General features: G+C 35.4%; 1 protein-coding gene and 1 pseudogene across 6 annotated transcripts in view; one reads left to right on the top strand and one right to left on the bottom strand.

Annotated features, from left to right (window-relative positions):
- RAB3GAP1 (RAB3 GTPase activating protein catalytic subunit 1) overlaps positions 1-14312 on the bottom strand; it is a 117809-nt gene that overhangs the window by 43904 nt on the left and 59593 nt on the right. For all 6 annotated transcript variants that reach the window (XM_025935257.2, XM_025935256.2, XM_086715196.1 and 3 more), the window contains 6 exons: positions 13918-13999; positions 7246-7314; positions 5651-5724; positions 2912-3004; positions 2265-2434; positions 359-448 (listed from right to left, as the gene is read on the bottom strand). In XM_025935257.2, coding sequence (XP_025791042.1) covers positions 359-448; positions 2265-2434; positions 2912-3004; positions 5651-5724; positions 7246-7314; positions 13918-13999 — 578 coding nt within the window. The remainder of the gene's footprint in view (positions 1-358; positions 449-2264; positions 2435-2911; positions 3005-5650; positions 5725-7245; positions 7315-13917; positions 14000-14312) is intronic.
- On the top strand, positions 12792-13043 carry LOC112872116 (small ribosomal subunit protein eS27-like pseudogene; annotated as a pseudogene).

Genomic DNA, 14312 nt, shown 5'->3' with positions numbered 1-14312 from the left:
CAACTCTTGATTTCAGCTCAGGTCATGATCTCATGGTTTGTGAGATACAGACCCACATCAGGCTCTGTGCTAACAACATGGAGCCTACTTGGGATAGTCTCTCTCTCTCTCTCTCTCTCTGTCCCTCACTCTCTCTCTGAGCCTTCCTGCTTGCTCACTCTGTCTCTTAAGTAAATAAATTTTTAAAAAAGGTTAAAAAAATAAAATAAAATAAAATAAAATAAAATAAAATAAAATAAAATAAAATAAAATAAATAATAAAATAAAATGATGCTTATGCCACCAAACTGGCAATAAAGCAACCTCTAGAAATTCAATACATTTTAAATATTTTAATATTAAACTCCAACCAACTTACATATTCTTCACTCTCTGATAGAGGATTATTATTATCTACTGCAGAACTTCCATCTAATGGTTTCTCAGAAGCAGCATCAGGGAATAAGAACTTAGAAGGAAAAAAAACACATTTCAACCAAATTTACTACTTTGTGTATATTCATAACTCATATAAATACTATTTTATTTTTTAATGGTTTTGCTGTTAAAAATGGAAATGTTCTCACTGTACTGGCCTGTGGTTCTACACTGTATCAAATATTTTTTGTCTTTCTTTGAAAATACAGTTTCAGCAATTAGCCAATTGTGGAAATCAGAGATTTTCCTCCAATGTAACCACCTGGATTTGTAAACTAAACAATGCAAAACCAAAATTTCTTCATTATGATCCAAGATCATTAAATCTCCTTAAAAGTATTAAAGACAAAACATAAGAGAAAAATTTTAAACATCCATATATTCATGAGGTTCCATGAAGTTTTCCACTACAATTATAGTAAGAACAGCTATCATTTATCATCCATGAGTTTTCATACATGAAATATTAAGAGTATGATATTTAACACCATAACTTTACAAAATACCCCTTGAAAGTGGGAAGCTGCCTAAACCTGTAATGACCAGTTTATCTTTTCAATGTGGTTTATGTGTGTGTAGGAATAGTAAAAAAAAGCAAAAAACAAAAAACAAAACAAAACAAAAAAACAGTGCATATGACAGCCAAGCTAAATAACTAGAATAAAATCTCTAAGGATATATTCTTAAGAAGGGCCTTCTGTGCAAAAATTTATTTTCAGTCCTTTTACTTTTCAGTCTTTTTTACACTGTTCCTCCCAAGTGTTTTGTGGTACTGCTGACTTGTGATTCCTTTTACTAGGCACATGTTGCCACACATTACAGAACATGCCAAGACATTTTTTTTTTTTTAATTTAGAGGAACTACTATGTACCAACTCTCACTACCAAGTACATTTGCAAACAATATCCTACTAATACCATTGTGTGTTACTGCCCACTTCCTACAGATATACAAACTGAAAATGTGGTTAAGAGGCTCATTCAGATTAATGGCAAAGATGAGATCAACATCAAGTTTGCAAGTCCTGTATTCTCTTCTTTCCACTACTCAAAGGTTGTTTCCAAGATGGTCTTAATGCAAAAATAGCCAGAAGTATTATTATAACTACAATTATACTAAGAACAGCTATCATTTATCAGAGGCCTATTATATGCCAGGCGCATAACAGAAGGTCCTTTAATCCTCCCAGCAAACTCACAGGGTTTTATTACCCTCATTTATAGATGACGAAACTGAAATTAAATGACTTCTTCAAAATTATATAGTAAGTCAGGATTAAACCCTGGTGGGCCCAGGCTGGGCCTGTTCCACCACTCTATACCTAAAAGACACCTAAGCTCCTTCTAGTACTTACTAAAAAGTTTCTCTAGACTTTTGTTAAAGGAAGTTTTCAAAAACACAACTCTGATGTTGACCTTCTGCTTAAAACAGTATGAAACTGCAATATAAAGCCCAGTGTTTCAGTATGGCGGGTTACCTGCTATCTCTCCAGCCCTTGTTCCTGAAAAGCACCCTACAATACATCAAACTGCTCAATATGCTTTCTCACATCTCTGCTGTTTCTCTCTTTCTACAGCCTTCTCTTCAGGATGCAACTCACATGCCCCTCTTTATGATGCCTTCCCTGATTCCAACTGCCCAGGTAGAGAAATATACATCCTCTACTGTGTTCTCACAGCCATTATGCCAGGCTTCTCCCGTGCAACAGTGGGAATTCACTGTATTCGGAGACTTTGTTTTACTCATTTTATATTCCCAATCCTGTGCTTGCCACATAGAAGGAACTGAACAGATAATGAAGAAATGAATATGCACACAGACATACAAAGATACTACATTTAGTTACCAAGAGAATAGTATTGAGGACATCATTATTCAGTGGTGACTCCTCTACACCTCTATGTTTTCGTATTTTCTTCTTTGCAGTATGTACCATATTTGAAACTGATAATTTATGAATTGGAACCGGTGCTGGCTCTGTCAACTTTGACAAAGCATGAGTTATATCAGCAATTTCTATAAAAAGAATAGAAACAAATACACATTATATCACCAACCTTAGCAAGTAAAAGTGATGAGCAAACAGTTGATTGTATAAAATATTTTAGTCACTCTTTTCACTGGTGTTATATCATCTCAGAATTCTAAAATTTTAATACACATATTCAGCTTTATATGCATCCATGATTGACAATGGTATAACACAAATCATTTCTCCCCAGAAGTTCAAAAATAAACCTTTAAAAACCCTGCTTTACAAAATATCTTACATTTTTGGTAGAAAGAACTTATTAAAAGTGCTTAATGTTTTAAGCTCAGGGTATAACCTGGAGAGAAACAGTAGCAGTCTAGTCCATCAAAACTTCCTTTTCCAACTTCATTCAAATGTGAAAATAGATGAAAAGTTGCCAGAAAAATGTGCCAAGGAAAAAGGGTTAGACATTTGAAAGTAACTTAAAAAAAAAAAAAAAAAAAGAAAAGAAAGTAGGTCACCTCTCCCTTCTTCCTCAAATGTGGATCGTCCAAGAATCTCATCAGTTGACTCCTTTCGACGGCAAATTTTAAAAAATTCAGTGACAAAATCACCTACGCAGAAAAAAATGTTACTCATCTTTGACTTAACTAAAAGAAATCAGTTCTACAAATTAAAGTATGTCTTTTCACAAAAGCTAGAATATGTGGTAGAAAAATAAACCAGTTTTTCCACCCAAGACAAAAATTAATCCTATGTCAAAGGTAGCCTTGTTCTTCCTTTCTCTCCATGTCGTAGGATATAAAAAAAGTTTTTCCTCAGAATTCTTTCTAGAATGAAAGGAAAAGTAACTGCACCTAAAAATATTACGTACTTACTATGTACCTGAATAAGATAAATAATATCTGTTCTGAGTTGTAGAAGTAACAAGAATATTACTATATGCACATAATGTCACCCTAACTGCCACCCTTCTAGACCTCGGAGTCCATTAAAAAATTAAAATAAAAAGAAATTCTAAAGATATGTTTCTAGAAGATTAAGAAATTAGATAGTATAAAATTATTTTACCTTCAGCTGTATATTAATGGTAGACTTTATGTCATTATTATAAAGGGGAAAAGATTTGATATTTTCTAAAGAGCTGCAGTAAGATGTTTGTACAAAAAATTAGTGTTTAACCAGAACCATCAGTACTAAAATTCCTACACAATACAAGATAACAAGGACATCTATGTTTTAGAATTCACCAACTAGTTCTAAGTAAATCTAGAACACTTTCTGGACTTCTTCAGAAAAGTAAAATAATCCTATAATTCAATTATATAAACTACACGATTCTAGTCAATTATATATGACTATAGAGTCCTATAATCTAGTCATATAAATGTATAAAATCAAAGAGGTTGGGTGGGATCATGGAACAATAACTTAAAATGAGAATACATTTTTTAAAATCTTTTAATGTTTTTTTATTCCTTTTTAGAAAAAGAGCATGAGCAGGGGAGGGGCAGAGAGAGAAAGACACAGAATCCAAAGCAGGCTCCAGGCTCTGAGCTGTCAGCACAGAGGCAGGGCTGGAACCCAGGAACTGTGAGATCATGACCTGAGCATAAGTCAGATGCTTAACCGATTAAGCCAACCAGGCACCCCTTAAAATGAGAATACTTAAATTCTAAGGTCCTCTGCAATTATCAGAAGTCAGTGGATGAGGAACAATAAGAAACTAGGAAACAATTTAGTAAATAAGTTTAACAATTTAATAATTCAATGAATAAGCAAGAGAAACTATTGAGCATTTACTATATGATAAGCACTGTATTAAATGTGATACACAAACACACTTGTGCCCAATCATATTTGATCCTCTCAAGACCTCTATGTATATACTGTGGTTATCTCTATTTTACTGAGAAGAAATTAATGAAACTTGCTCAAACTGACAGACCTAAGACTTAAAATAAGGTCTATCCAATTCTAAAACTCTTAATATCAACCCTCTACCATCTTCCTAATACCCCAAGACAGATTCACCAATGGAAGGAATTTTACCTATACATCTTTGTATTCACCATTCTATAATTAGCAAAACATGTCAAATGCTAGTTAGCATTTAATGAAGAGCATATGATTAATTTTTTGAAAATCTTTATTTTTGAGAGAGAGAGAAAGACAGTGTGATCTTTATTTTTGAGAGAGAAAGAGTGAGTGGTGGAGGAACAGAGAAAGAGGCAGACCCAGAATCTAAAGTAGGCTCCAGGCTCCAAGCTGTCAGCATAGAGCCCGATGCAGGGCTCGAACTCATGAACCATGAGATCATGACCTGAGCCGAAGCTGGAAGCTTAACCAACTGAGCCACCCAGTCACCTCTAGCATATGATTAATTTTAAAGAACCCCAAAAAATGATGCTTTAGAGAAATGCATCATTACTGTCATCAGTAAATATGTAGTAACTCCATTTGTTGAATGGTAATATATCAGGTTATACAGAGTGAACTGGCTTGGATGAACATGGAAATGGAGAAAATATTTTCATGTGTACTAAATGTGAGAAAAAAATGCAAAGACACACTGAGGAGAGATGGGTTCAAAAGACTTCATCAAAGAGATACACCTACCAAAATAATAAGAGAATGATAATGCCAGATATGGGATACAATAATATTATTTCAATGGCAAATCAACATTTTTCAAAGTATTTCTAGTATTTCACTTGATTTTCAAATAAGCCTATGAGACGTACAGTATTATTTACACCTCTTTTCCTCTATCAGAAAACAAGTTTGCAGACGTGGTCCAACTGTATGGTGGGGCTCTAATTAGACTGTCAAATCAGTATTCCTTCCATCATATACCACAGGTCCAGAGGATGACAAAACACAGAAAGTGCTGCACTAACAAGAATGGAAGATGCAAACTGCCACAAGAGGAAAAAAAGGGAGTGACATAAAAGCATTAGAAGAATAAAACTCAGATCACGAGAAAACATCCAAGCATTCTGAGGTATAAACTGGTTAAAGCTAAAAGATGAGAAAGAAATCCTGCTAGTGCTATTTAAGAGTAACTAGGGTGTGTTACTGTTGCCAAAGATTTCTTTTACAGTGATGTTACCCGAGATCACACACAAAAAAACCCAAATATACCCTTTTGATAGGTGAAATAAAGTATAAAGAATACATTCAGTCTTCCTAATCTAGAAGACAGGCAGAATGGTGGGGAAAGAACATAATTTCAAGAAAGTAACAGAAGTATGTCTTACCTAGCAAACACTGAGGATTATCAGCTTTTCGAACTCTAACAGACCAATGGGGAGCCTGAATAGGATCCAAATCACTAAATGCAAAACAATAAACGGAAGATCCTAATTATGACAATCTGCAACTCATCAATTTATCAAAATGCAGTCTAATTAATTATATAAAATGACAAGCAATCCATTTTGCCTCCCTTAAACTTACTGTTACTCGGATGCATAAAGTCATTTGGATAAGTTTTAAAAAATACATAATCTTAAGAAGTCAAAGTTTATAGACAAAAAAGTACAAAAGGAAAAACCACAATCAAAACAGAATAATGAAAGCACACATATGAAAATTATTCTGAACAGGCAATATACACTGATAATCTAATAAAACAATTAATTTTAGGAATACTAAAAAAGAAACAAGAAACAAGCAAGTATGCACAATCACCTTCATCACTTTATAACAATATTAAAAACAAAGACCACAAAAATTTGCACAAGATCAAAAGTGCCCTATTTTCTCAACTAAATAGATTACTGTGCATACACTTAATGGAATACTATGCAGCAATTTTAAAAATAACAACACAGACCTATATTTACAGGCATAAGAATGTAAAGTAATACACTAAATAAAGCAAATATGTAAACTTAAACTTTAAAAAGATATACTCCCACACAACTACGGAATCATTCTGCTGTACATGTGAAATAGAATGTTACATATCAATTATAACTCATTTTTTAAAAAAAGGATACACCCCAAAATGCTATTTTTTAAGTAATAGGTTTCTATGTAGTCCTTATTTTCTTCTCTATACCCATCTAACTTATCTAATTAAGAAAGCTCATGTAATTTTTTTAATATTAACAAACACAATACATTTATTTCAATTACAACAAAAAAAGTGTCCTACTTCTCACTGTTTGCATCATGCATGAGAAAGTACTAAAATGGTGTTCCTCTTTCTCCACATTCTTCCTAGATAATACCTGCTATAATTTTTTAGTTGTTTCCATCACACAAGAGTACATGACTGACATGTTTTGTTACTTATGACATTTAATGATCAAGTATTACTCCTGCACATTCTGATGACCATTATTTCTTAAAGTATTTCAGGAAATGCTTCTAACCAGCTAAAAAAATTCAAAAGAATTATGCACTGAATCCCTGCTTAGAGAATCTGCTTAGAGACATCCTTGCTAAAACAAAGTAAGACTAAGATTCTTTGGGTGGAGGGGGAGTTAAATAGGCAGTGGGAATTAAGAAGTATACTCGTGATGAGCATAGGTCATGTATGGAAGTGTTGAATTACTATATTTAAACTTGAAACTAATATATATGTTAACTGGAATTAAAATAAAAACTTAACAAAAAAAGATTCTTCATTATCCCTGAGCTAAAGATCACATCCCCAAAGTCAGCAGCTTAAAACACATCTCTAATACATATTTAATCAGTCTAAAAAGCAATCTTTAAAGTAGAAAAATCAACTAACCTTATCAGAAGCTGATATAAAGAAAAAGGAAAGTTGCTAACCACCTGGCAGTTAATTTATTCTACTGAATAAATATAATACTCAATATAATAACTCTTAAATACTTACGAATAAACATCATTATCCACAATGATACCTTCAGTCAGGTGAGGCCATGTAGTTGCTAAATGGAGTTCACTAAAATAAAACATAAAATATACCCAAAAGCTTTGATATTGTAGGTACATCCTCTGACTCAGCAATTCTATTTCTAGAAATGTATTCTAAGTAAATAAACAGAAATGCACATATAATTAGGTTAAAAGTGGTGCTACTTACACTACCATAAAACAGGAGACAACTAGTTTAGCACACCCATATGAAGTTACTATCTTACAGATATTAAAAACACATGCTAGGGGCACCTGGGTGGGTTCAGTTGGTTAAGTGTCCAACTTCAGCTCTGGTCATGATCTCACAGTTTGTGAATTCCAGCCCTGCGTCAGGCTCTGTGCTGACAGCTCAGAGCCTGAAGCCTGCTTGCGATCTGTGTCTTCCTCTATCTACTCTTCCCCCCACTCATGCTGTGTCTCTCTCAAAAATAAATAAACATTAAAATAACTTTTTAAAAAAAGAACATGCTAGGGGCGCCTAGGTGGTTCAGTCAGTTAAGCATCCAACTCTTGATCTTGGCTCAGGTCGTGATCTCACAGTTGGTGGGTTCAAGTACCACTATGGGCTCTGCGCTAACAGTGTGGAGTCAGGTGGGACTCTCTCTCTCTCTCAAAACAAATTAAAAAAAAATACAGAAAACTATAGTTTTCAGGAACTATAGAAAGCTTATGAAAGAAATCAAAGACACAAAAAAATGGAAAAATATTCCACGCTCCTGGATAGGAAGAACAAATGTTGTTAAAATGTCAATACTACCCAAAGCAACCAACATATTCAATGCAATACCTATCAAAATACCAGCATTCTTCACAGAGCTAGAACAAACAATCCTAAAATTTTATGGAACCAGAAAAGACCCCAAACAATCTTGAAAAAGAAAACCAAAGCAGGAGGCATCACAATCCTGGACTTCAAGCTGTAATACAAAGCTGTAATCATCAAGATTGTGCCAAGTATGGTACTGGCACAAAAACAAACACTCAGATCAACGGAACAGAATAGAGAAACCAGAAATGGACCCACAAACGTATGGCCAACTAATCTTTGACAAAGCGGGAAACAATATCCAATGGAATAAAGACAGTCTCTTCAGCAAGTGGTGTTGGAAAACTGGACAGCGACATGCAGAAGAATGAACCTGGACCACTCTCTTAAACCATACACAAAAATAAATTCAAAATGGGTGAAAGACCTAAATGTAAGACAGGAAAGCCATCAAAATCCTCAAGGAGAAAACAGGCAAAAACCTCTTTGATCTTGGCCGCAGCAATTTCTTACTCAGCACATCTCCGGAGGCAAGGGAAACAAAAGCAAAACTGAACTATTGGGACCTCATCAAAATAAAAAGCTTCTGCACAGCAAAGCAAACAATCAGCAAAACTAAAAGGCAACCGATGGAATGGGAGAAAATATTTGCAAATGACATATCAGATAAAGGGTCAGTATCCAAAAGCTATAAAGAACTCATCACACTCAACACCCAAAAAACAAATAATCTAGTGAAGAAATGGGCAAAAGACACGAATAGACATTTCTCCAAAGTAGACATCCAGATGGCCAACTGACACATGAAAAAATGCTCAACATCACTCATCATCAGGGAAATACAAATCAAAACCACAATGAGATACCACCTCACACCTGTCAGAATGGCTTACATTAACAATTCAGGCAACAACAGATGTTGGCGAGGATGTGGAGACAGAGGATCTCTTTTGCATTGTTGGTGGGAATACAAACTGGTGCAGCCACTCTGGAAAACAGTATGGAGGTTCCTCAAAAAATTAAAAATAGAACTACCCTATGACCCAGCAATTGCACTACTAGGTATTTATCCAAGGGATACAGGTATACTGTTTCCAAGGGGCACATGCCCCTCAATGTTTATAGCAGCCCTATCAACAATAGACAAAGTATGGAAAGAGCCCAAATGTCCACTGATGGATGAATGGATAAAGAAGATGTGGTGTGTGTGTATGTGTGTATATATATATATATACACACACACACATACAATGGAGTATTTCTTGGCAATCAAAAAGAATGAAATACTGCCATTTGCAACTACGTGGATGGAACTAGAGGGTATTTATGCTAAGCGAAATTAGTCAGAGAAAGACAAATATCATATGACCTCACTCATATGAGGACTTGAAGACACATAACAGATAAACGCAAGTAAAGGGAAGCAAAAATAATATAAAAACAGGGAGGGGGACAAAACATAAGAGACTCTTAAATATGGAGAACAGATGGTTACTGGAAGGGTTGTTGGAGGGGGGATGGGCTAAATGGGTAAGGGGCATTAAGGAATCTACCCCTGAAATCATTGTTGCACTATATGCTAACTTAGATGTAAACTATAAACAAATACATACATAAATAAATAAAACCACATGCTATATATAGTAGCCAAAAATATAAATAACCCAAATATCTATCAGCTGATCAATGGATAAAAAATGCGTTATCACCCATACAATGACATATTATAAACCAATAAAAAGCAATGAAATACTGACTCATGTTATAATATGGATGAACCTCAAAAACATATTGCTCAGTGAAAGAAGTCAGACACTGAAGGCCACATCTGCATAACACAATTTATATGCAATGTCCAGAACAGGCAAGGTAGACTGTATCTGCCTAGAGCTGGAGGGTCTGGGAGATTGAGGGGATGAAAGTTAAGAGGTGAAGGGTCTCTTTTTGGGGGTGATAAAAGTATTATGGAATTAGAAAGAGATGATTACACAAATCTGTAAACACTACAAACCACAGAACTGTACACTTTATGTGGTGAATTTTATGGTACATGAATTGTATCTCAATTTTGAAAAAATCATTTTATAGATCAAAGGTTAACAAACTTTTTCTACAAAGGACCAAAGGGCAAATATTGTAGGCTTTTGGAACCATGCAGTCTCTGTTATACTCTTGTTTTTTCTTTAAAAACCCTAAAAAATTTAGGGGCGCCTGGGTGGCGCAGTCGGTTAAGCGTCCGACTTCAGCCAGGTCACGATCTCACGGTCCGTGAGTTCGAGCCCCGCGTCAGGCTCTGGGCTGATGGCTCAGAGCCTGGAGCCTGTTTCCGATTCTGTGTCTCCCTCTCTCTCTGCCCCTCCCCCGTTCATGCTCTGTCTCTCTCTGTCCCAAAAATAAATAAACGTTGAAAAAAAAAAAAATTTAAAAAAATAAATAAATAAATAAAAACCCTAAAAAATTTAAAAACTATTCTTAGTTCATTGGCTATACAAAAACAGGCTAATGGTCAGATTTGATCCACAGGTCATAGTTTGCTGACCTCTTCATATATATAAATATTAAGTTTCAAAACGTTTTCACATAAAATTATAAAAAATACAAGCCACAAAAAATATAAAGGATGACATATATTTATAAAATATACAAACATACTATGCAAAAAGAGAGTTATCGTAGCAGGCCTAATACCTAGAAAAGGAGAACCTGCAAAGTTCTCCCTTGGCTTGGCATTGGGAACTTGGATTTTGGGAAGGTTCCTACCATTCCTTGACAGGAGTGGCTCACTGTGCCTAAAGTACTGGTGCAAAACTATGGTTTATGTTGAACACCTGCTTTCCTTCTGGTACATGGAGAAGGTGCCTACATGACCATCCCCAAATAAACACACCATACACAGAGTGTCCAATCCGCCTCTCTGGTAGACAGCCTTTCACACACATTGTCACAATTCAATTGCTAGGAGAATTAAGTGTGTCCTATGTGACTACACTGGGAAAGGAAGCTTGTCCCTGGCTTGTTCTGGACCTCACCTTATGTGCCTTTTTCCTCTGCTGTTTTTTGTATTGTATCTTTTCAATGTAATACACCATAGCCATGAGCACAACTAAATGGTGTGAGTCCTCCAAGCAAATCAGTGAACCTGAGAGTGGTCTTGCAGAGACCAAGCTGTCATCAATGACTACCTATAAGTAGTGGGATTATGAATTTAGTGAGTATTTTAATTCCTGTCTAGATTCTGAACCCACTTCTTGGAGAGTCAAATTTGGAGAATAAAGAAGCCAAAAGAGTCAATTACTTTTATTTCTCTGATCTTTAGTGGTGCTCAACCGACTGGCAACTCCAGTCTGTACCCTATATTTTAGAATTCAATGTGATAACAGGGCCAGAATTCCACAACTATGTAATATAATCTCAGTTAATAACTGGCCAACAAGCCACCCCTGGCTCGAGACTATTTTGAGCTGGGTCCTATAAGGGTCCCAATTAAACCTCTGTGTTATCGAATACTTCTTCAGTAAGTTGATTTTTTGCTTGAGTTAGAGTTGACTACTACAGTTTACAACCAAGAAACTTGACTGGTAAACACATGATTTTTGCCTTTTTTGTTTTGACATGTTTTCTAAATTTTCCTTACTGAGCATAAATTTAGTACTTTCATAATAAAATTCTAAGGTTAAAAAAATGACTAGACAGTGTATGATATTAGAGGATATGAATGGTAAGTTTAAAACTCTAAGCTCTGAAATAATTTTAGGTATTCACCTCAGATTCAGTTCCTAAGCTTTTATGACTAAGTCCTCTCCTTTCCTTCTAACTATAAAACAGTTTCTCTGACAGGGAGAGGACACTAAAAAAAAAGCCTCATTTCCTCTTCCACCTCTTCCACCATTCTTTGCAAAAGCATAGTGCCCACAGTATTTGCTAATCACCGTGTGATTTAAATGGCCTGCCATATATACCACCTTACCCCCGAATTATTTTTGTATTCTTCTTCAATCACCTGTTTCTCTGATGGTTCCTCGTGATTTAAAATATTTAAATATTAAATTTAAATATTAAATTTAAACATTAAATATAAAATGATTTAAAATAGAAGAAATATTTAATAAATAATTCCTTCACATTTTCATGATCAAGTCAATTTTATTCTCTCTCCCTATAATTTTCTCTAGCAAAATCTAAATGAATGAACCTGTTGGAGGGCCACAAATATACCATTTCTCCCTTGCTCACTATGCCATGATGGCATAGTTTCCTAAGAAACTGGAGTTTCCTCCAGTAAACTGACTGAACTCTCCTGCATCAAGGCCCTTTACACAAGCTCTTCATTCTACCAGGAATGGTCATTCTCTCTCTGTGCCAGCTAAATCCTCCCTGAGATGCTTCCTTTGAGAACACTTTCCTGATGGCATCCCAATCCGAACTAGCTCATTTCACTATTCTTACATCTTGTCCCTTTCCTTCACTGCTTGTAGTTGTACATTTATGTGATTATTTTGTCTATTTCCTCCAATCAGACTACAAATGCCAAGAAACCAAAAACTGTTTTATCTACTATATCTTCCTAATTCAGCATAGTGTTTGACACATGTAAGTATCAATTACAAAAGATACTTATTTTATCTTCTCTCTTGAGTGATTTTAAATTAAAAGTATTATCATTTCTACCTCTATGCAAGAGTACTAACAATGTATGTATGCACCTGTACGGATGTGACAATCTCCCCCGCAACAACATGCCCCTCACAAAGAATCTCCTCAATCCCTCCCTACAAGAGGAAAAGAGGAAGCACAAGAAGAAGCGCCTGGTGCAAAGCTCCAATTCCTACTTCATGGACAAGAAGCACCCACAATGCTATAAAATCACCACTATCTGTAGCCACGCACAAACAGTTTTGTGTGTTGGCCGCTCCACTGTCCTTTGCCAGCCTACAGGAGGAAAAGCAAGGCTTAGATAAGCATGTTCCTTCAGACTGAAGCAGCACTAAAACCACGCTAAATCATCATGAGGGGAAAACCATCCCAATAAACACATTTTGGATACAAAAAAAAAGTATGTATGTGTGTATATAGATTTTTTAACTAACCATATACTTTAACTAAATAAAACAGTTTCTAAATCAGCACTGTTTATATTCTCCAAATATTTTACTCTCAGTGATTAAAATTTCCAAGTCTTACATTTTCTTATATAAAATTTTCTTAAATTTCAGTGGCTCTTCTAGAAAAGCAGTTGGGTAACCTAGAGGTCACTTTGTAGCTCTTAGGTCTCAACTTGTACATCTGGAAAATGTGGTCAGGGAAAATGTAAACACTTGTTAATTCTCAGTGACGAATAGGTGAAAGTTTGTTATATATGATTTTCTCTGTGCTTTTCAATATATAAAATGTTTACCAAAAAGTAGGCCAAGAATCACTTCTATAAGGAATAATCAATAAATGGTATTATACACATTTTATGTAATATTTTAAAGCCTCTTTTAAGAAATTTTTTTAAGTTTATTTATTTATTTTGAGAGAGAGCAAGCAAGCAGGGGAGGGGCAGAGAAAGAGAGAATCCCAAGCAGGCTCTGCACTGTCAGCATAGGGCCTGACACAGGGCTCGAACTCACAAACTATGAGATCATGACCTGAGCTGAAATCAAGAATTGGACGCTTAACCAATTGAGCCACTCAGGTGCCCCAAGCCTCTTTTATTTCTTCAGTTACAGAGAAAAAAAGCAGATGGGCAGATTGTTAGATGTAGATCTGTTTCCGGTACTATACTCATTCCAAAAGGCTATGGTATTACAAAGCACAGTAAAATCAGTATTAATATAAACAGTAAATTCCTTAATTCAAATGATATATTGAAACTCCCACCTTATAGGATCTTCACAGGCACCAAATGGTAACTTGCCAAACTCCAGGCCTCCAACTTCTCCTCCTACAAGGGCATCTATATCTAAACAAAAGAAATAATATTCTATTATTCAGCAAGAAATGAAGAAGTAAGTATTTAATTAAGTTAGCTCTTTGGGAGATCATAGATTTAAATGTGCCTATATCAATAGCATATATGTAGAGAGCAGCCTAGTTAAAGACTTCCCCCTAGAATGTTACAATAAAAGAACACCTTGGGGCGCCTGGGTGGCTCAGTCGGTTGGGCGTCCGACTTCAGCTCAGGTCATGATCTCGCGGTCTGTGAGTTCAAGCCCTGCATCAGGCTCTGGGCTGACAGCTCAGAGCCTGGAGCCCGTTTTGGATTTTGTGTCTCC

This window comes from Puma concolor, chromosome C1 (assembly GCF_028749965.1).
Source record: "Puma concolor isolate L17-30 chromosome C1, mPumCon1.1.hap2, whole genome shotgun sequence".
NCBI classification, from domain to species: Eukaryota; Metazoa; Chordata; class Mammalia; order Carnivora; family Felidae; genus Puma; species Puma concolor.
The sequence above is the reverse complement of the archived record's forward strand: the minus strand, read 5'-3'. Positions and strand labels throughout refer to the sequence as shown.